At 45.0% G+C, this 23,761-nt stretch overlaps 1 protein-coding gene across 1 annotated transcript; it reads right to left on the reverse strand.

The window, feature by feature from the left end:
* Window positions 1-403: 403 nt before the first annotated feature.
* On the reverse strand, window positions 404-16,364 carry LOC138663299 (gastrula zinc finger protein XlCGF26.1-like). The gene is made up of 7 exons (XM_069749481.1): window positions 16,293-16,364; window positions 6,530-6,679; window positions 6,224-6,400; window positions 6,017-6,140; window positions 5,836-5,933; window positions 4,889-4,979; window positions 404-1,817 (listed from the first exon to the last, which is right to left on the reverse strand). Exons 2-7 carry the CDS (start codon window positions 6,605-6,607, stop codon window positions 628-630), a joined length of 1,758 nt encoding a protein of 585 aa, XP_069605582.1. The 5' UTR covers window positions 6,608-6,679; window positions 16,293-16,364; the 3' UTR covers window positions 404-627.
* Between the last annotated feature and the right edge of the window lie 7,397 nt (window positions 16,365-23,761).

Here is a 23,761-nt window from a genome sequence, read left to right on the forward strand (position 1 = left end):
TCATTGCACCTAGCTGCTCGCGCTTTCAGTTGTCGATAGGTCTACCGATGGACATCCGGAATATGTAATTCGTATAGTTCCAGCCCAAATCGGTGCCGTGATATGTAACTTTAATAGAACAAAGAAACTCATGTCTTACACCAGTTTCAACTAGTGCTAGATAGGAGGAGTGAGCAGCCTTAGCAGAAACTGCTATTTGCAGGGGGCAATAAAAATTCTTCTTCACACACACACACACACACACACACACACACACACGTAACCAGCAGAGAAAAGAGGGGGGGGGGGGCAGAATTGCCCACAGCTTGTGTCTTGTAAAGCTAGGCAGACTCAAACATGGCATATACACATTATCGTGACAATGTGTATCAGGATGTAGGAGATATTAAGTACAATTTTACCACATTTTTTGCTTCAGTTTTTATTTCCCTAATTTCCTCCTTTATAACCTAGGTGAGTCTTATGGTCCGGTGCGTCTTATAGTCTTAAAAATATGACAACTGTTTTAAGAAGTTACAATTTTTGGTTAAATATTTCCAACATTCTGAACATGAAAAAGGCTTCTCCCCTGTGCAACTTCTCTGATGTTTATTAAAGAGTTGAATTCCATGTAAAACATTTCCCACATTAGGAACAGGAAAAAGGCTTCTCCCCTGTGTGAATTCTCTGGTGCCTAACCAAAGATGATTTCTGGTTAAAACATTTCCCACATTCTGAACATGAAAAAGGCTTCTCCCCTGTGTGACTTTTCTGGTGACTATCAAGATGCTCTTTCTGATTAAAACATTTCCCACATTCTGAACAGGAAAAAGGCTTCTCTCCTGTGTGAGATCTCTGGTGCCTAACCAAAGATGTTTTCTGGTTAAAACATTTCCCACATTCTGAACAGGAAAAAGGCTTCTCCCCTGTGTGACTTTTCTGGTGACTAACAAGATTTGATTTCTGGTTAAAACATTTCCCACATTCTAAACAGGAAAAAGGCTTCTCTCCTGTGTGGATTCTCTGGTGACTATCAAGATGCTCTTTCTGATTAAAACATTTCCCACATTCTGAACAGGAAAAAGGCTTCTCCAGTGCGTGGGTTTTCTGGTGCGTAACCAAAGATGATTTCTGGTTAAAACATCTCCCACATTCTGAACAGGAAAAAGGCTTCTTCCCTGTGTGGATTCTCTGGTGGCTATCAAGATGCGCTTTCTGATTAAAACATTTCCCACATTCTGAACAGGAAAAAGGCTTCTCTCCTGTGTGAGATCTCTGGTGCCTAACCAAAGATGATTTCTGATTAAAACATTTCCCACAATCTGGACAGGAAAAAGGCTTCTCCCCTGTGTGGGTTTTCTGGTGCGTAACAAAATCTGATTTCTGGTTAAAACATTTCCCACATTCTGAAGAGGAAAAAGGCTTCTCCCCTGTGTGAGTTATTTGGTGTCTAACAAGTTTCCACTTCTGGTTAAAACATCTCCCACACTTGGAACAAGAAAATCTATTCTCTGCGGTGTGAATTTTTTGATGCTTAAGAAAAGATTCTTTGAGGGGAAAATGATTTCCATATTCTAAAAGTAAAAATGGCTTCTTTACTTCAGGACCAATTTGTTTTTTAATGCTTATTTTGTGACTTTGATATTCCTTAGTAGTCGGTAATGAATCAGAAGACAGGACCTGTTTCAGAAGATCAGACGATAGATCTTTGCTGTGAAGGGATGATGGTATTTCTGGAGTAATGGCATTCACTTCAATTGTATCCTGTGGGATCTCAAGATTATCTGATTTAATAACTGAAGACATCAGCTGCCCCTCTGATCGCCTGGTACAGTCATCTGTTAAAAATAAAATCAATTAGTTTTCATAAAAAAATCCTTGAATTTTACATATTTTAACATTTGTACGTAAACTGTCCACAACATGACAAGTTATGTTGAATACGTAATTATTCACTAAGACAAGAGATGAACCAGTAGAGCATGGTGTTCAACTGTTTGTCCATTCTGCCTTAGAAAGATAGAGTAAAAAGTCACCAAACAATGTTATGTTGAGGAAAATTATACCAATAAACCTTCTACTCATTACACCAAAAAAAACAACAAATCCCCACTCAGGTCCATCATCTGTCAGTGAAAAACAGGTTTCTACATTACAAGTGGCTCAAAGGCTCTTGAAAAGCACCATGGCTTCCATACACCAATCCAGCAATATCCGCTCTCCCAGAGTCAAATTTTCCCCTCGCTTCTGAGCCTTGCAGTGTGCCCAAACCACATTTAGCATCCATGTATAAAGCACGTGTAAAGCGCCATGGAATAAATGGTGCTATAAAAATGAAAAATGATAATAAATAATAATGTATTTGGCATTACTATAGTGATAAGAGCCCACTTAATTTACAATGTGTGTGTCTCCTGGAACACAATCTGGGCACTGTGTTGGGTAATAAAATGGCATATTTGCTATTTTCACTCTCCAACATCCACTGCGTGCTAATTTATGGAAAGTGGGGTCAACATAGTCACTACTCCAATACATTAATCCCCTGAGGGTTATAATTTCCAAAATTAAGCCAATTTATGGGGATTTCTACTGTTCTGGTTTTCTGCCATTTTCTCATATTAGTGCAGCGCCCCAGAGTCCTGGTCGTTGCAGTAATGTCGTTCTTCCACCAGGAGGAGTGATGTTACGTCTGATGGTGCTAAAGGAGTTCACCTTGCCAGGTATCACAGTCACACACTACATTTCACACTCCACCAGGGGGAGCAAAGGTTCTATGTACTAGGCCACTCCTCACACACGGGTAAAACTGGTGGGTTGGATAGGAAATGAGTCAGAAGCTACCTGGGTTAGACCCAGAGAAGACCTGTCAGGCAGACAGGGGGAGAAGGAGGAACATCTGAGTTGCAGACAGAGGGTCCCTGTCAGGGGTGGGATCCTGACAGAGACATAGCACGAGATAGAACGTTACGGAGCTGCGCCTGCTCCTCATTGCGGCAGCATCCTAAGAAAGGACACAAAGCGAAGTATATTGTGGAAAGTGAGAAACGAGATCACAGCACAAGGAGATAACACCGGGAGGAGTTCTGCCTTAAGATCGGCAACATCCTTCTGAGGCGCGTAGCCGGAGGCCGGAACACCGAGGGAGTAATAGGCTCTACGCATTACTTCAAACTACGGCAGGACAGTTAATTCCAAGTTGGCTGCCCAACCTTTAAACCTCATGAAGACAACGGAGGCAATTGTGGGGGAGGGGTGTCTCTAGGGTCTCTATAAATTAACTCCAGGCCTACCCCGTCATACGGGTCGTCCTAGCCATACCATCTGGGGGACGGAGAGAGAACATCAGAAACATACACGACAGTTGTGAGGACTATCCCGTGGTGCTCAGCAGGGAGTTACTACAACACACAGGCGCTAGTAGGAAGGCTACTGATTTCCACCTGCAAAGGGAACTCTGGATGTGCTTTCGGACAGGCCGGACTCAGCCAGCCCCGTGAACAGTGCTCTGGACGTTGAGGTCTTCAGTAAAAGGTAAAGAAACTGCAACCTTGTGTCCTCGTTATTCACCGCGTCTTACACCGTCCACCATCACCACCTACACGTGGGGGCGATTCATTAGGGCTTCTGCATATGGTATGTCCTATCTCCACGGAGATCTGCTCCTGTGATGTCTGGTTCTGCTACCAGGCACAACCTTATTCATTCTACAGACGGCACTGGTAATGGAGGAGACATCGAATCCAGAAGCTCTGGGCGAAGCAAGCTCTGTCCTGCCACTAAGATTAGGGTGCCTGGGATTTGTAGTACCATCCAGTCTGGCAGTATGGGTTTGTGCTGTCCAGCTCCCTGCTCCAGCCAGTTGGAAAGCACCACACCCTACCAAAGCTCAAAGCATATTGCTGGAAGCTGTCAGATACAGCCTTCTCCTCTGGTTAATTCCTCTGTGCTCAGCTCCCGGCTTGTTTATTTGTTTCCTGTTGTGACCTCGGCTCGCTTACTGCCTACTCTTGTGTCTTCTGATTTTGTATTTTCTCTGCTCTCCTTGTACCGACCCGGTTACCTGACAATTCTTGCTACATCTCACATCACAAAACAGAAGGTAACACCATGGCCAAAGCCTAGGGGTCTCTGTCTATGTACAGACCCATGTAGAAGGGTTAAAGTATGATGAACAAGGCAATCCCTGGGATCTGTAAAATGGAGTAGATAGCGCCAAGTCCTTTCATGGTGGCCATCTATTGAGCTGCCAGGTGACCACGAACAGTGCCCCAATGCATCGTGTCAGCAAACTATTTCTGCAAGAGCTGCAGTCAAATAGCTAAATAGCTATTTAACTCTGCCATGTGCCCAGACAGTAGTGCATAATTGTATATAGAGTATTGTCAGATTCAAGAGAAGTTGGAAAATAATTTGTAAGGTCCATTTGTTTCCTATTATCCTTTGTGAAGAATTCCAAAGTGATCACCACAAAGTGACACACATCAGGTTCGAAAAATTGGGTCAGGAACAAAAAAGGACTGTGGGAAGTGGTTAAGTCAAAGGATTTGAGCAGTAAATACTGTAGTAAAACACTATGACTAAAGACAATAATATATCTACTGAAATGATCAAACTCAACAGTCTTTATCAGTAATAAATGAGTAACTAGTGGAGAAACCTCTCTGGGGTAATTAGACTATGGGGCTCAGTGGCTCTTTCAAGGGAAACTATTATAAGGGCCAATGGTAAAATGTCAGATCAGTTTCAAGAAGAAATATTAGACATTCAAATACATTATTTTATAACAGTTTAGAGCTGATGTGTCAAAGTTTGGATGGAGGAGAATGTTGAGGTCTAGAGGCAAAATGGTGAACACACGATTATCATACAATCTGTGACTTCTCTGCATTTATATGTTACTACTCACCTGGGTAGTCATATGCTGGAATCTCCTCTTTACACCGCTCATCACCCCTCACATATGTCTCTATAGTATTAATATGGGTCAGATCTTCACTCTGAAAAACATCGTAATAGTCACAGACAGGTGAAGAGAAAAGATAGATGTGACTATGATCAGCTCTAATCCTGCCATCAGAGCATTACAGCCCTTACTGGCGAATAGGGCCTAGCGAGCAGAGGGGGCCCGCAGCAGGCCGCCTCTCCTCTACGGGCCCCAGCGAGTCAACTGATCATGCATCGTCAGACGCACGGCAAGTTAAAATCTGTTGCCTTGCGGGAGATCACAAGCTGGCAGATGTCAGTGGGCACATTGTCGGCGTATATTGATACTCTCATATGATGGTACACGCCTGTATCAGGTGGACTACACCGCTGGACCTCAGCCAGGTAAGGATACACCTTTTTTTTTGGAAATCTGCAGAATGACGCTGAATTATACTACTATGGGGGTGCATTATACTACTATGGGGGTGCATTATACCACTATGGGAGGGCATTATACTATGAGGTGCATTATACTACTATGGAGGTGCATTATACTCCTAAGGGGATGCATTACTGCTATGGGGCTGTATTACATGTATTATTATTCAACTATATATGACTATGGCTTGCATTATACAGATACAGATGTGGAGTTTTTCTATGAGTGGGCAGTGGGACTGTGGAAGGTTCGAGAGTTGGAGGCGGAGCTGGGGGGGGGGTAGCCTGGGCGAAGTCCCAAGGGGCCCGAATGTTTTGCCAGTATAGGACACCGAAATTCCTGGTGGCAGCCCTGCCTGCCATCTGCAATGTTCTCATTACACAAGTATAAAACATATAATACTGGTGAATAAAACAAGACAGAGCACAAGACCTTCACAGCCGTCTACTCATCATAGGGGGATCTCATGACACCTTCTCTCCATCTACCTGATGATCCTGAGGAACATTGGGATCTTCTTGCTTATAGTCCTGTGGAAGAAGAGGATTGGGACACTTCTCTGGTGTTCTCCTCCTACTTGATAGATCTGGAGGAAACACATACAGGGACTGAATTCATTCTTTACGTACAGATAATTATAGGCCAAGTGTATTTAGTCCTGTCTATTACCTGGTGATGAGAGGGGTTGGGGAACCTCCATCATGACGTCCTTGTACACATCTTTGTGTCCTGCTAAATACTCCCACTCCGCCATGGAGAAATAGATGGCGACATCCTGACACCTTATAGGAACCTGACACATATAATGATACCGTCATCCCACCGATCCCTTCATAGTGTTACTGTATAATGTCCCAGCATTCCCAGCAGTGTCACCTCTCCAGTCAGCAGCTCAATCATCTTGTAGGTGAGTTCTAGGATCTTCTGGTCATTGATGTCCTCATGTATCAGGTGAGGTGGAGGCCCCGTGACTGCGCTCAGGGGTCTTCCCAATCCCTCAGACACAGGGTCCTGACAGCGCTCACTAGAGGTCTTCTTCACTACTGTGTAATCCTGGTTATGGAGAGACACATTAATAAATCTCACTACAGACATTTCCAGAGTCCTCACCTCTCCAGTTCTGTCCATCTGTTATTCCCATAGATAAGAATGACGTAATGTGACGTCATCAGAATCTCTCACCTCTCCAGTAAGACGGAAGAGGATCTCTAGAGTAAGGTGTAATATCCTCTCCGCCATCTTGTATCTGTCCATATCCATCTTTGATGGGTAATTCAAGAAAATTCTCTTATATAGAAGCTCATCACTGAGAGGAGCCGATATTGTAGAGACCTGAATGAGAAGATGAGCTGATGTAACATCATAAAAATCCCGTGTAATAATACAATTACTGGAGATAGGGGAAGCATATGAGATTGATTATTTTACAGTATTTAGTTTTCTTCTTTACATCTACTAATAAAACCTATATACACTGCTCAAAAAAATAAAGGGAACACTAAAATACCATATCCTAGATATCACTGAATGAATGAAATATTTCAGTTGCAAATTTTTTTTCATTGCATAGTGGAATGTGTTTAGAACAATAAAACATAATTATCAATGTAAATCAAAATGAATATCCCATGGAGGTCTGGATTTGGAATGATACTCAAAATCAAAGTGGAAAATCAAATTACAGGCTGATCCAGCTTCAGTGGAAATGCCTCAAGACCCAAGGAAATGATGCTCAGTAGTGTGTGTGGCCTCCATGTGCCTGTACGACCTCCCTACAAGCCTGGGCATACTGCTGATTAGGCGACGGATGGTCTCCTGAGGGATCTCCTCCCAGACCTGGACTAAAGCATCCGCCAACTCTTGAACAGTCTGTTGTGCAGCGTGACGCTGATGGATCGTGCGAGACATGATGTCCCAGATGTGTTCAAGCGGATTCAGGACTGGGGAACGGGCGGGTCAGTCTATAGCTTCAATGCCTTCATCATGCAGGACCTGCTGACACATGCCAGCCACATGAGGTCTGGCATTGTCCTGCATTAGGAGGAACCCAGGGCCAACCGCACCAGCATATGGTCTCACAAGGGGTCTGAGGATCTCATCTCGGTAACTAATGGCAGTCAGGCTTCCTCTGGCAAGCACATGGAGGGCTATGTGGCCCTCCAAAGAAATGCCACCCCACACCATTACTGACCACCTGCCAAACCGGTCATGCTGAAGGATGTTGCAGGCAGCAGATCGCTCTCCATGGCGTCTCTAGACTCTGTCATGTCTGTCACATGTGCTCAGTGTGAACCTGCTTTCATCTGTGAAGAGCAGAGGGCGCCAGTGGCGAATTTGCCAATCCTTGCGTTCTGTGGCAAACGCCAATCGTCCCGCACGGTGTTGGGCTGTGAGCCCTACCCATGAGGAAATCACAGCTAGAATAACATTATTCCTGTACAGAAAACTTGAACAAAGAAATTCGCGCCCCCTATCACTGTAGACTGTCCCTCCTACCCCTATCCAGCCCTGTGGGATGGGGAAGGGAATAGGAGGTGAGATATTGAAATGAGAGTTTGTTTGGACAGTATACCACAATTATAGTGATTGAAGAAATGGCTAAGACCGGCACAATAGCAACATGGATCAACATGCACCGTATCATGCAGCACACTATGAAGGGGTATCATTTCCTTATGTGCTTGAACTCTGAACCCTGCTATTGTGCCGGTCATAGCAATTTCTTCAGCAGCTAAGTAGTCTCTTTATACTATGTATACTTTATTAACTCCTGATGAACCTTGAAAGGGGAAATGCGTTGAGTGTGTTTCAGAGCTCTTAGGTTTGTTTTTTTCATAAGTTCTTGATTTGATGACATGTACCTATTCTTTAACATGCAGCTGAGCCTCATCTGGTTTTGAATATTTTTGGGCTTATTGCTTAACCCCTTTTTTGCCATCGGACGTACTATCCCATACATGTGACCTGGGACTTAATTCCCATGGATGGGATAGTACGTAATACCCGATCAGCCGCGCTCACGGGAGGAGCGTGGCCGATCACAGCCGAATGTCAGCCAATTATCACAGCTGACATTCGGCACTGTGACCGCTCCTGACACTTTAACCCCCGAAACACTGCGATCAAACATGATCGCAGCGTTCCGGTGGCATAGGGAAGCATCGCACAGGGAGGGGGCTCCCTGCGTGCTTCCCTGAGACCCTCGGAACAACGCGATGTGATCGCGTTGTTCCAAGGGTCTCCTTCGTTCTCCTCCCTGCAGACCCCGGATCCAAGATGGCCGAGGGGGTCCTTCCGGGTCCTGCAGGGAGGTTGGCTTGCGAGCAATGTGTCAGATCAGCGATCTGATAATATATTGATGTCCCCCTCTGGAGCAAAGTAAAAAAAAAAGTTTTAAAAAAAATTACACTGTCTAAAAATATTTTTTGAAAAAATCCTAAATAAAGAAAATAATATATTGTTCCAATAAATACATTTATTTATGTAAATAAAAAAAATAAAAGTACGCATATCTAGCATCACCGCTTCTGTAACGACCCGACCTATAAAACTGTCCCACTAGTTAACCCCTTCAGTGAACGCCGTAAAAAAAAAAAAAAAAAAAACACACGAGGCAAAACACAATGCTTTATCATCATACTGCCGAACAAAAGTGGAATAACACGCTATCAAAGACAGATATAAACATAGCATCGCTGAAAACGTCATCTTGTCCTGCAAAAATCGAGCCGCCATACAGCATCATCAGCGAAAAAAATAAAGAAGTTATAGCTCTCAGAATAAAGCGATGCAAAAATTATTTTTTATATAAAATAGTTTTTATTGTATAAAAGCGCCAAAACATAAAAAAATGATATAAATGAGGCATCGCTGTAATTGTACTGACCCGAAGAATAAAACTGCTTGATCAATTTTATCCTCGTAAAGCAAATAGATGAAGCTGCGACTCAAGGAGAAGTCATTATTATGGGGGACTTCAACTACCCTGAAATAGATTGGGGAACGGAAACCTGCAGTTCCAGCAAAGGTAATCGGTTTTTGACAACTATGAGAGACAATTACCTTTCACAATTAGTTCAGGACCCAACAAGAAGGGGGGCACTGCTAGACCTAATATTAACCAACAGGCCAGACCGCATATCAATTATAAGGGTTGGAGGTCACTTGGGGAATAGTGATCGCAAAATAATAAGTTTTCATGTATCCTTTAATAAGATGAGTCATAGAGGGGTTCCAAGGACACTAAACTTCAGGAGGGCAAATTTCCCAACAGATGAGAGATGATCTTGGTGCAATTAACTGCAACGATATCCTGAGACATAAAAATACCCAAAGAAAATGGGAGACATTTATTAGCATCCTGGATAGGGCCTGTGCACAGTATATACCGTATGGGAATAAACATACTAGAAATAGGAGGAAATCAATATGGCTAAATAGAGCTGTAAGGGTCGCAATAAGGGACAAAAAGAAAGCATTTAGAGAATTAAAGGAAGTAGGTAGTGAGGAGGCATTAAATAAATACAAAAAATTAAATAAATTCTGTAAAAAGCAAATCAAGGCAGCAAAGATTGAGACAGAGAGACTCATTGCCAGAGAGAGTAAAAATAATCCCAAAATATTCTTTAACTACATAAATAGTAAGAAACTAAAAAATGAGAGTGTTGGCCCCTTAAAAATAGTCTGGGTGAAATGGTGGATGAGGATGAGGAAAAACATTATTTCATCAGTATTTACAAAAGAAAATCCCATGGCAGACAAAATGACTAGTGATAAAAATTCCCAATTAAATGTCACCTGCTTAACCCAGCAGGAAGTACGGCAGCGTCTAAAAATCACTAAAATTTACAAATCTCCGGGCCCGGATGGGATACAGCCCCGAGTACTGCAGGAATTAAGTACAGTCATTGATAGACCATTATTTTTAATCTTTAAAGACTCCATAATAACAGGGTCTGTACCACAGGACTGGCGTATAGCAAATGTGGTGCCAATATTCAAAAAGGGGACAAAAACTGAACTCGGAAATTATAGGCCAGTAAGCTTAACCTCTACTGTGGGTAAAATCCTGGAGGGCATTCTAAGGGATGCTATACTGGAGTATCTGAAGAGGAATAACCTCATGACTCAGTATCAGCATGGGTTTACTAGGGACCGTTCATGTCAGACTAATCTGATCAGTTTCTATGAAGAGGTAAGTTCCGGATTGGACCAAGGGAACCCAGTGGATGTAGTGTATATGGACTTTTCAAAAGCTTTTGATACGGTGCCACACAAAAGGTTGATACGTAAAATGAGAATAATGAGGATAGGGGAAAATATGTGTAAGTGGGTTAAGAGCTGGCTCAGGGATAGGAAACAAAGGGTGGTTATTAATGGAGCACACTCGGACTGGGTCACGGTTAGCAGTGGGGTACCACAGGGATCAGTATTGGGCCCTCTTTTTTTAACATTTATTAATGACCTTGTTGGGGGCATTCAGAGTAGAATTTCAGTATTTGCAGATGACACTAAACGCTGCAGGGTAATCAATACAGAGGAGGACAATTTTATATTACATATGATTTATGTAAACTAGAAGCTTGGGCTGATAAATGGTAAATGAGGTTTAATCTGGATAAATGTAAGGTCATGCACTTGGGCAGAAGAAATACCATGTATAATTATGTGTAAAACACTGCGCAAAACTGTCACTGAAAAAGACCTGGGTGGATGACAAACTCACATTTAGTGGCCAGTGTCAGGCAGCTGCTACAAAGGCAAATAAAATAATGGGATGCATTAAAGAGGCATAGATGCTCATGAGGAGAACATAATTTAACCTCTATACACGTCACTAGTTCGACCACTCTTAAGGTACCGTCACACTAGACGATATCGCTAGCGATCCGTGACGTTGCAGCGTCCTCGCTAGCGATATCGTCCAGTGTGACAGGCAGCAGCGATCAGGCCCCTGCTGTGCTGTCGCTGGTCGGGGAAGAAAGTCCAGAACTTTATTTGGTCTCTGGACTCCCCGCAGACATCGCTGAATCGGTGTGTGTGACACCGATTCAGCGATGTCTTCACTGGTAACCAGGGTAAACATCGGGTAACTAAGCGCAGGGCCGCGCTTAGTAACCTGATGTTTACCCTGGTTACCATCGTTAAAGTAAAAAAAACAACCGCTACATACTTACCTACCGCTGTCTGTCCCCGGCGCTCTGCTTCTCTGGTCTGGCTGTGAGCACAGCGGCCGGAAAGCAGAGCGGTGACGTCACCGCTCTGCTTTCCGGCTGCCCGGCGCTCACAGCCAGACCAGAGAAGCAGAGCGCCGAGGACAGACAGCGGTAGGTAAGTATGTAGCGGTTGTTTTTTTTACTTTAACGATGGTAACCAGGGTAAACATCGGGTTACTAAGCGCGGCCCTGCGCTTAGTAACCCGATGTTTACCCTGGTTACCGGGGACATCGGGATCGTTGGTCGCTGGAGAGCTGTCTGTGTGACAGCCCTCCAGCGACCAAACAGCGACGCTGCAGCGATCCGGATCGTTGTCGGTATCGCTGCAGCGTCGCTTAGTGTGACGGTACCTTTAGAATACTGTACACAGTTCTGGTCTCCGGTGTATAAGAAAGACATAGCTGAACTAGAGCAGGTGCAGAGAAGAGCGACCAAGGTTATTAGAGGACTGGGGGGTCTGCAATACCAAGATAGGTTATTACACTTGGGGCTAATTAGTTTGGAAAAACGAAGACTAAGGGGTGATCTTATTTTAATGTATAAATATATGAGGGGACAGTACAAAGACCTTTCTGATGATCTTTTTACTCGTAGACCTGAGACAGGGACAAGGGGGCATCCTCTGCGTTTGGAGGATTTAAGCATAATAACAGATGCGGATTCTTTACTGTAAGAGCAGTGAGACTATGGAACTCTCTGCCGTATGATGTTGTAATGAGTGATTCACTACTAAAATTTAAGAGGGGACTGGATACCTTTCTTGAAAAGTATAATGTTACAGGTTATATATGCTAGATTCCTTGATAGGGTGTTGATCCAGGGAACTAGTCTGATTGCCGTATGTGGAGTTGGGAAGGAATTTTTTTCCCCAATGTGGAGCTTACTATTTGCCACATGGTTTTTTTTGCCTTCCTCTGGATCAACATGTTAGGGCATGTTAGGTTAGGCTATGGGTTGAACTAGATGGACTTAAAGTCTTCCTTCAACCTTAATAACTATGTTACTATGTTAGGGTGAGGTGTAATATCCTCTCCGCCATCTTGTCTCTGTCCATATCCATCTTTGATGGGTAATTCTGAAAAATGATTTTATATGAAAGATCTTCACTGAGAGAATCCGATATTGTAGAGACCTGAATGAGAAGATGAGCCGATGTAACATAATAAAAATCCTGTGTAATAATACAATTACTGGAGATAATAAGGGAAACATATGAGGAGATTTATTATTTTGCACTATTTAGTGTAAAATAAAGCCAGTGTGAATCAAAGAATGCGGAAACGTCTGAACAGAAGGATGACCATCATAAAAATGATGTAGGCAGGCTGACTTGAGTTTGGAAGTGTTTCACTACGACTCAGTTCAGGACTATAGGTCACATCTGAAAATCATAATAGGCAAAATGGACGTACTATGAGAACATTGTCGAGCAAAGAAGTTTAACTTTAAATCGCCTGGTATGTCGTGGTCAATGGTGAAGTCAGTTTGTCACCTTTAACTCTACCTCCCGAACTTTTTTCATACATGTTGGGAACAGCTCAGGAGCCTAAGCATTTACAACAAGTTATTAGGAGATACAATTCATCTTTCCAGATTACATCCTTTGGTACGACAGCTGGACTTGAAGCAGGATTTATGCCGACTTTTAAAGTCCAGGGACAAATATATCACAAAATAGGTCTGATGCTTCCTGTAGCAAATCAAGACCCATCATTTTTACAAATTTACTGTTTGGCAGATGAATAGATACAAGCTGATCGGCCCTGTGAAGTTATACCTGAGACGAAAAGACATTGCTTTGAATTTGCAAAGATTTTCCCATCAACACAATCAGTTAGTAAACCTTTATAATACAACCTTAGAAAGAATGCCAAGTGCGGAATATCAGGGTGTAATAAGAGCAGACAAGACACCGGTTGGTGGCACAAAAGGAGATTTACTTCTCCCAGTGTTAATGAAGTAGCTATTGTAATGGTTGGACGGGACTTTCTAAGCCGAGATATAATTATTCAGCGATGAAGTGAAAATCTTCAGCGTATTACAGAATCACATAGATCATATGATGCTCTGCAATATCCTATAATATTGTGGAATGGCCAAGATGTTGATCACTATAATCTAACACAGACTGATCCCGACACTGCTAGGCCAACCAATAAACCAACCAATAAAACATATCAACTATGCACACCAAATAATGATCAGACAACAATGGAGGCAACTTCTTCATCAATATATAGTAGATCTGTATGCCAAGGGGGGAAAGCGAGCGTCTTTTAGAAATATTCAGAGTGGATGAATACATTAATTTAAGAAATGCTATTGCCAATTATGGCAACGTGGTAGACATTGGGGAATGGTTATTTTACTGGCTACATTCACAGGAAGTCCCAGACATATGCACGAGTACGCTCAGGACGCCATGACACATGTTCGGATATACGGCCGTCCTGATTTGTTTATTACAGTTACGTGTAATCCAACTTGGCCTGAGATAACGGAAGAGCTTCTGAATGGTCAGGGCCTGTCTGATCAACATGATTTAAAGGGAACCTGTCAGCTGGATTGTGCACAGTAACCTACATACAGGCGCAATTATACTAATACTTTGATACATTGGTTGAAGAAATCCGTCTTGTGGTTGTTGTTTAATCTTTATTTGCAATTTTCAGTTAATGAGATTCTCGTGGTTCGGGGCGGTCTGTGAGCGGGGCTTTACGTGGTGCTCTGCTTACATATTCATACTGATGGCTTCTGACAGGTCACTGATCCCTCACTGACCTGCCCCCTAATTTACATACTGAATATCATATGTTTTAAAAAAAATAAACGCACATTCAGCAGGCAGGTTCTAGTGGCGGCGGCGGTGCCTGCGCCATATCATGTTCACATCTATAATGTCCTTTTAATTATTATATTTGACGATATAAACTTATTCAGAAAAAAAAAATCTCAAAATTGTGCCGGCCTTACCTGTGCATTAGCATCTATGGTCATCTGAAGGATGCTACTGCACAGACACTGACCGTGCCATTTTGTTAGAGGAAAAAAAAATGACTCCACCAAGATGGCACCGGCGGCGCCTGTGCAGTAACATCTATCAGATCGCAGATAGATTCCACCGCACAGGTGCAGCCTGCGCCATTTTGAGAGAGATCTATTTTTTTTTTAAATAAGTTTATATCCCCAAATAAAATAATTAAATGGGTATTACAGATGTGATCATGCTATGGCACAGGAGTTGCCACCAGCACCTGCCTGCTGAATGTGAAATTATTTTTTCAAAACATATTACATTCAGTATGTAAAATAGGGGGCAGGTCAGTGAGGGATCAGTGACCTGTCAGAAGCCATCAGTATGAATATGTAAGCAGAGCACCACATAAAGACAGAATAAGTTCTGGATCAGGACCGTACAGCTGGTAAAAGGGCAGGTACTGGATAGGAAACAGACAAGATACGGTCAGGAACAGGACGGACTTGGGTACAGGATCACACAGGTGCAGGTTCAGACTGTACTGGTGAGGGTAGTGGTACACGTGTGTACAGGACGGATCAGATTCTGGTAGATGCAGGATGGGCTCAGGAGCAGGTTACAAGGATGCACATGATCAGGTTCAAACAGGGCAAGCATGATGGACAAGATCAGGATAAGGGACCTTACAACTAAGTAGCAGAAAACACTGATTACTAAAGTTGCAGAGGTACCACCCAATAATGGAGGGTGCCTTAAATATCAAACGTCTCTGTCATGCAACGTGAAGAAAAGGTTAAGTGCAACACGAAGGGATAAGGGAAAGGGAACCAAACGCTAGGGAAGGGGGCAGTGGAGACCCCTAGACAGATCTAACGTCACCCTGTCTGCTCTATCATCCTTACATAGGTTCCGCACCTATCACTGAGCAGGATACCTAATCCTTGCCTGACCCTTGCGATAAGTCCTGCAACGGAAAGGACAGGATGAGCGCTAGTCACTCCCCACTACTGCTAAAGACAGCTAGGATACACAAAACAAGGGGAAACTTAGCATGAGTAGACTCAGAGAGAAACACCGTCGTCCTTCAAACTCCAAAGAGGACACTAGGAAACTGCTGCAGCTCCGAGCCTCAACAGGGAAGTGCAAATAGAAGATGTCACCCGCACTTGCCAGCAGCAAGTATATCAACACTCAGGTCCTGGTGCGGCCATTAGCATCGGGGAGGTGACCACTCGTCTGCAAAGCAAACTACTGAGACCTTCTAACGTAACGGTCTGCAGCCTCTGACACATCCGTCTCCTGGCTATTGGCTGAGGATGATTTCAGACGTGCAGGTGCTGCCCCAGTGATAGGCCGGAGCGCGCCCGCAGCACACTGCCAGGAGACCTGCGCCACACACCCGACTAGAAGTCATCTCAGCGTCCATCCTGACAATGGAGAAGATTATTTCACTGCGAACAATGCAGAGGAAAGAGCGGCTCCACCACCGAACACAACAGAACTATAGATGGAGGCGCACGGCTCAGTCACACTAGGACTGCCCTGAATCCAGCGCTCCGGAAACTCCCGTCTGTAATATCACTGAGGGCTCAGGAAAGAGAAAGTATCACAGACTTGGAAGGTAATTGGGGTTAATGTACCGTGGGGCACAAGAAAGTGACTGAGGCCCGAGAGCCGCCCCTCCAGAGATCTGCAGGATCCAGTCACTTGGGGGAATTGTACTTACTGCAGGAGACTTCTGCCAAACGTTACCTGTCTTAAAGGGCAACTCCAGCAGACGAGCTGAATGGCTGCACTGTGCGCACAGGACCTGTGATGAGGTCCCAGGAGGGGAGGAGTCAGGGGTCACATGATCAGGGGCCTCAGTGTATGCAGGACTCTGCTGTACTGGTTGTCATGGAGCTGAATGAGGGGAAGTTTATGTGTGGGGTCAGGAGGGGTTTACAGTGTGGATGTAGCAGAGCCGTGTGTGTACAAGGTGTACGGAGCAGAGCCGTGTGTGTACGAGGTGTACGGAGCAGAGCCGTGTGTGTACAAGGTGTACGGAGCGGAGCCGTGTGTGTACGAGGTGTGCGAAGCCGTGTGTGTACGAGGTGTACGGAGCGGAGCCATGTGTGTATAAGGTGTACAGAGCGGAGCCGTGTGTGTACGAGGTGTACGGAGCGGAGCCATGTGTGTATAAGGTGTACAGAGCGGAGCCGTGTGTGTACGAGGTGTACAGAGCGGAGCCGTGTGTGTACGAGGTGTACGGAGCGGAGCCATGTGTGTATAAGGTGTACAGAGCGGAGCCGTGTGTGTACGAGGTGTACGGAGCGGAGCCATGTGTGTATAAGGTGTACAGAGCGGAGCCGTGTGTGTACGAGGTGTACAGAGCGGAGCCGTGTGTGTACGAGGTGTACGGAGCGGAGCCGTGTGTGTACGAGGTGTGCGGAGCCGTGTGTGTACGAGGTGTACGGAGCGGAGCCGTGTGTACGGAGCAGAGCCGTGTGTACGAGGTGTACGGAGTGGACCGTATATAACACGTGAACATGGTGACGTTTCGGTGTAATGACCTTTCTCAGACACTCGCTGGATGGGGGCGCTGTGGGCAGGAATATCTTATAGGACGCTGCACAATTTATAAAGCAATTTCTGGAGAATGAGGCGACCCCCAGAATGTGGCAGGAGATCTCGCGGCTCCGGAGGGAAGAATCACTGTTTGGTTCTTGGATTGTACATTTGTCTGGAATAATGTGCGGCTGCCAGAACAGGGACCCCACCCCCCCTCCCCCAGAGTGACCCCATTTCAGATCGACAGTCCTCAGGGAATCCATCTGGGTGAGGGGGCATTTTCTTCCACCATTACATCATAGATCTTTATATTTCTGGGTCATGGAAAAATTATTTTTTTCCACTAAAATGTTTTAGATCTAAATTTTTCTATTTCACAGAGTAAAATGGAGCCACAATTTATACGGAAATTTCTCCCAAACCCGAGGCCAGAAATGACTGCACACGGCCGGGCTCCAATGGGGAGAGTCACTGTTTTGCTTTTGGAGCAGTAATTTGACAGTCCTCACTTGTGGGGGCCAATTACAAAGCCCCCGAGGTGTGTGAAGACATATAACCCCCTAAAGTGACCCCATTTTGGACCCTGTACCCACCAGGGAAGTCATCTCAGGGTGTAATGGGCATTTTGATCCCACAGGTGTCACTGATCTTTACCACTTGGCTGTGAAGATAATATTACATTTGTTCTGAGGCTCAGTGAGGGGTTCAGCTCAGGGGGAAACATCTGAGTGGGCTCCTAACCAGGTGTCACAGTGTTACCTCACCTGCCCTCTCAGCGCCTCCCTACTCACTATGGTCACCGCACGGCTTCTCAGCATGTTGCTTCCATTTGGCCTTAGGAGGATTGGCCAGTCTCTACAGGAATGTAACCCTGCTGTGTCCTTAGGTTCCCCAGCCTATCCCGTGCCGGCAGGTCCTATATTACACAGCTTTACCCACCGCTCTGCTGAATGTTGGTTCCTAGGCAGTTCATTCTGCTTGTGTCCGGTTGGGGGTTCCTGTTGTACCTCACACTTGTGTCTCTGACCCCCGATCAGCTGCTGCAGTCCTGGTGACTACCCTGGAGTAGTACCTGGTGTCTACCGGCTGTCCAGCCTATCCTCTCCACCAGTAGCTGTAGTGAAGACCTGGTGGACACCTAGTTACACCCCTCCAGGGTAAGCCTGGCCCGTTGCGCAGTGGGTCCACATCCACCAGTATTACACCAAGTAATTGTGCACATGTCCCAAATTTTGAAGCACAGATCATGTTGCGCACATAGCAGCAAATTTTGGCCACACCCCAATCCACGCCCATTTACCATTTCTTAGGGGCGCTGGTAGTGAGGGAAGTTCAGCAGACACCCGAGACTGCAAGGTGTAGACCCAAATCCGGGACTGTCCGCTGTATCCGGGACAGTTGGGACTAGAGAGGAGCGGGGGGATTCAGGGGTCTCTGGTCCAGCACCTGGGACCTGGGGATTATTGTTTGTTCCTTCATTCACAGTCGGAGCCTCCTGAACAGGGCAGCACGGTGGCTCAGTGGTCAGCACAGCAGCCTTGCAGCGCTGGAGTCCTGGGTTCAAACCCCACGAAGGACAACATCTGCAAAGAGTTTGTATGTTCTCTCTGTGTTTGCGTGGGTTTCCTCCGGGCACTCCGGTTTCCTCCCACATTCCAAAGACATACTGATAGGGAATTTAGATTGTGAGCCCCATCGGGGACAGCAATGATAATGTGTGTAAAGCGCTGCGGAATATGTTAGCGCTATATAAAAATAAAGATTATTATTATTATTTCTCATCTTTATGTAGCGTCACTATACGCCATCTGGCTTTGTTCACACGGTGCAGAAATACTGTGGTTTTGGTTTTCTGCAGGATCCGCACCAAACTCCACAATAACAATCTTCCCCCCCCCTTATTTGATGAGTTTTTGGTGTAGATGTGAAGCCACGTTTTTAATGCACTTTTTATAGTACAGAAAATCTTTGATTCCGCACTTAATAAAGTTTCTGAGGTTTTTAGCTGCGTTTTTATTAGGCTCCACCTAGAAGACGAGAAAAAAAGCCCCAAAACCGCACAGATCAGCTGTGTCTTTGGGGCACAGCGGGCGCCTTCTATGTTAAAGTAGTTTTTTACTAAGGTTTTTTTTTTTTACATAAATTGGGTATAGAAAAAAGAGGAGACAGATTATAATTACACAGTAATAATACATATATAGACGCAAACAGGAACCAAATAACAGCAAAAAAGGGAAATATAAAGGGATGAAAGAGACAAAATATAGGGTGCAAAAGGTTAAGGATGAGAAGGGGTAGGGAAAATATGGTTTATTAAGGAAAATGGGTAAAAGGGAAAAATGAAAATGATAGAAGGAAAATGAAAAAGATTGGTTTGTACAGGAAGGGGAAGGGGTTACGGTAAATATATACTGTAAGACCTTGTATATAAAACATTTAAGAGGCCGGAGAAGAAAAGGAACGGGAAAGGAAAGAAAAGAGGAAGGGAGAACATCTGTAACAGGCGGAGGGATGACATATAGAGAAATACTGACCGTTACATAATGTGAGATACTGAGTGCTGGATCCTATGGCTGTGTGCACACGTTGCGTCAGTCGCCGGCGAGTGCACGCTTCAGCTGCGTGGAGAGAGCAGGAGCGCGGTCAGGTAAGCAGAACTTGTTTTTTTTTTGCAGTCCCGATCATGTGATGGTAACATTCACCGGCGAAACAATTTAACTTGTCCATCTGAGGTCTTATTCCTGCTAGGGGGGGGCGCCAAACTCGGGAACAGCCCCGGGCGGCAAAAGCTCTAGCTACGCCTCTGATGTTCTCCCATGCTTCATCTGGATCATCCACATGGTCACTGACAGATTTCCAACGGGCCTGGACTTGTGCCGGAGTGAGCAGGGGGAACTTGTGTGCCCTGCAGGATTTTAATCTATGACAGTGTAGTATGTTACTGACAGTAAGTTTGAGACTGTAGTCCCAGCTCTTTTCTGGTGTTTGACCAGGTCCTGCCATTTAGTTCTGGGCTGATTCCTGACTTTTCTTAGAATCATACTTACCCCTCGAGACGAGATCTTGCAGGGAGCCCCAAATCGAGGAAGATTGACAGTCATCTTGTGTTTCTTCTATTTTCTAATAATTGCACCAAGGGTTGTTGCCTTCTCACCAAGCAGCTTGCCTATTGTCCTGGAACCCATGCAAGTCTTGTGCAAGTCTACCCTGGAGCCCATCCCAATCTTGTGCAGGTCTACACTGGTGCCCATCCCTGTCTTGTGCAGGTCTACAATTTTGTCCCTGGTGTCCTTAGTCTAAGTTCATATTTGCGTTGTGCGCCGCAGCGTCGTCGCCGCAACGCACAACGCAAACAAAAACGCAGTACAACGCATGCACATGCGGCCCCATGCGGCGCCAATGTTAAAGATAGGGCCGCACGACGCATGCGTTTTGTTGCGGCGACGCTGCGGCGCAAACCGCAAATGTGAACGTACCCTTAGACAGTTTTTTGTTCTTAGCCATGGTGGAGAGCTTGGAGTGTGATTGAGTGTGGGGACAAGGGCCTTCTATACAGGTAATGATTTCAAACAGGTGCATTTAATACCGGTAATGAGTGCAGAGTAGGAGAGCTTCTTAATGAAAAACTAACAGGTCTGTGAGAGACAGAATTCTTGCTGGTTGGTAAGTGATCAAATACTTACCGTATTTTTTGGACTATAAGGCTGGGTTCCCATTGCGTTATGGGACCGCGTTTAACGGACAGCGTTGCACGGCGAAATTAACGAAGGCAATGGGAACGCGCTTCACTAGCGCGTGCCATGTTTGGCACGCGCTAGCGACGCGCCGGTGATTCCTGGCGTGCCGCGGACGCTGCTTGCAGCGTCCGAGGCGCGCCCGCGGTCCGTTCCCCGCTCTCGCAGATCGGGGATCTGCGAGAGCGGGGACGTTACCGCGACCCCGACCGCAGCCCCATAGAAAACATTGCGTTAGTGCAATCCGTTTAGCGCTAGCGGATTGCGCTAACGCAATGTGACCCTAGCCTAAGATGCACTTTTTCCTCCCAAAACGTGGAGGAAAATGGGGCGTGCGTATTATAGTCTGGATGTACCAGCTCTGGTTGTGTTGGGGAGGTGGGTGAGTGGCATCGGGGGGAGCAGCAGGTCACAGGAGGCTGGAGCCAGCTGCTGTGGCTAACTTCTGTGCATGTTGCTAAAGAGAAATGAATATTCACTGCATTCTACACCCATGGAGAGCAATGAATATTTATTTCTCTTTATTAGCGTCTTTGTATGATTGGCCCCCAACCCCGGGTTGCTTTATGCTTGTAAGCAGCGCATGACAGGGACATCATGCGCTGCTTGCAAGCCGAAGGGCAGCTGCCGTAATTCTCATTGCTCTGCACACCGGGACTATGTGTGTGGTGGGAAGTGAGTATTCATTGCTCTTCAGTAGCGTGCACAGTGTCAGCCGCTGGCTTCCTGCTGCTGCCGGGCAGCCATGTGTGCCACTACTTAAGAGAAATGAATATTCACCTCTACACGCCCAGATAAGTGAATATTCATTTATCTTAAGCAGCTGCACATGTGACCACGGGCAGCAGCAGGAAGGCTTTGGCTGACACTGCGCTACTGAAGAACAATAAATACTCACTGCTCTCTGCGCACACAGTCTTGGCGTGCAGAGTATTGAGTATTCTGGCAGCTGTGCTCTGCTTCTGAGCTGCGCATTTCGTCCCTACCATGCGCTGCTTACAAGCATAATGCAGCTGCTGGCACCAGAACAAGATGTTGCGAGGGGGCGCAGGGAAGGTAAGTGAAATGATTTATTTTTTTATGTTTTCTTATGGGTCATTCATACCAGGATGGGGATGGGGCCAATCATAATAATCTTTATTTATATAGCTCCAACACATTTCCTCAGCGCTTTACAGTTTAACAGTTTCAAACACAACAGTCGTAAGTAACAATGTTAATGATACAATAATTAAAGCAAAATAAGACGACCCTGCTCTTGAGAGCTTACAATCTCCAATGAGGTGGGGGAGATACAAAGTACAGGTGTGTATGTACAATGATGGTCCAGCAATTAATTATCAAGGCCGCCTGTCGCTGCAATGACGCCCAATTGCACACAACAAGGTCGTTGCATCTAGCTCCGATTATCACCAAAGGTTAATGGGTCCGGAGCCAACCCAAATCAGTAGCATTATTCACCTCAGAGGATGCACAGTCATATAGAGCATGAAGAGACAAGCTAGTAAAATTGTATATTTTACTCCATAAAAGATAGGCAGTATTTACAAAAATATTAAAAAGATATTATAAAGATGACGAATCGTGTATATCACAATTACAAATAAAAAGGGATAAACGGTGAAAATTGACTTACAATTCTTTTATATCATTCAATGGTATGCCGTATGCTGGCTGGGGGAGGTGTTGTGAATTCCGCTCTTGGGCTCCCTCCGGTGGTTGTAAGTGGCACTTTTGTGAGTTCTGCTCTTGGGCTCCCTCCGGTGGTTTTAAGTGGAATGGCTGCTCCTTGGATTTAGCAGTCTGCAGCTGCTTCCACTGATTGTCTTTCTGCTCGGCTATTTATGCCTGGCTCTTCCCTTCAGCCAGTGCCACTTGTCAATAGTTCCTGGTTGGATTCACATCTTTGCTTGGATTTCCCTGATATTCTGACCAGTTCAGCAAAGATAAGTCCTTGCTTTGCTCTTTTCTGTCCACATGTTGTGGACTTATTCATTCTGTGCATTCTATGTTTTGTCCAGCTTGTCAGTATGGATTAATTCAGTTAAGCTGGCAGCTCTGGGAAGCAGATTTACCCTCCACACCTTTAGTCAGGTGTGGAGATTTTTGTAAACTCTGTGTGGATTTTTGTAGTTTTTAATACTGACCGCACAGTATTCCATCCTGTCCTATCTATCTAGCTAGACTGGCCTCCTGTGCTACATCCTGGTTTCATTCTGTGTATGTCTTTTCCCTCTCCACTCACAGTCATTACTTGTGGGGGGCTATCTATCCTTTGGGGATTTTCTCTGAGGCAAGATAGTTTTCCTGTTTCTATCTTTAGGGGTAGTTAATTCTCAGGCTGTGACGAGGTGCCTAGGGAGTGACAGGAGCATCCCACGGCTACTTCTAATGTTGTGTTGAGCTTAGGGACTGCGGTCAGTACAGGTACCACCTCCTTCAGAGCTCATCCCATGTTGCTCCTAAGCCACCAGTTCATAACAGTACAAGTGGCCAAAAATGAATTAAATGCATCTCAAAAGAAGGAAAAAAAATTCTGAGCCATTTTTTTTCTGTGCTCTGTTTTGGCTTTTTTTTCCTCTTGATCTCTGGGTGGTTCAGGATTTATGCTCTGGCATGGATGTTCAGGGTTTGTTTTCTCGTGTGGATCAACTTGCTGCAAAAGTACAGAGTATCCAGGACTATGTTGTCCAGACTCCGGCTTTGGAGCCTAAAATTCCTACTCCTGATTTGTTTTTTGGGGACAGATCCAAGTTTTTGAACTTTAAAAATAACTGCAAATTGTTTTTTGCTTTGAAACCCCGTTCTTCTGGTGATCCCATTCAGCAAATTAAAATCATCATATCCTTGCTGCGTGGTGACCCTCAGGACTGGGCATTCTCCCTTGAATCAGGGGATCCGGCATTGCTGAATGTAGACGCATTTTTTCAAGTGCTC

The sequence above is a fragment of the Ranitomeya imitator genome, chromosome 2 (genome assembly GCF_032444005.1).
Source record: "Ranitomeya imitator isolate aRanImi1 chromosome 2, aRanImi1.pri, whole genome shotgun sequence".
Lineage (NCBI taxonomy): Eukaryota > Metazoa > Chordata > Amphibia > Anura > Dendrobatidae > Ranitomeya > Ranitomeya imitator.

Coding starts and splice junctions, on each gene's coding strand:
- LOC138663299 (XM_069749481.1), bottom strand. CDS start 6,607: ATGGATATGGACAGATACAAGATGGCGGAGAGGATATTACACCTTACT. Junction 5,934..6,016: donor CCAACCCCTCTCATCACCAG/GTAATAGACAGG, acceptor TGTTTCCTCCAG/ATCTATCAAGTAGGAGGAGA. Junction 1,818..4,888: donor TCCAGCATATGACTACCCAG/GTGAGTAGTAAC, acceptor TATTTTTAACAG/ATGACTGTACCAGGCGATCA.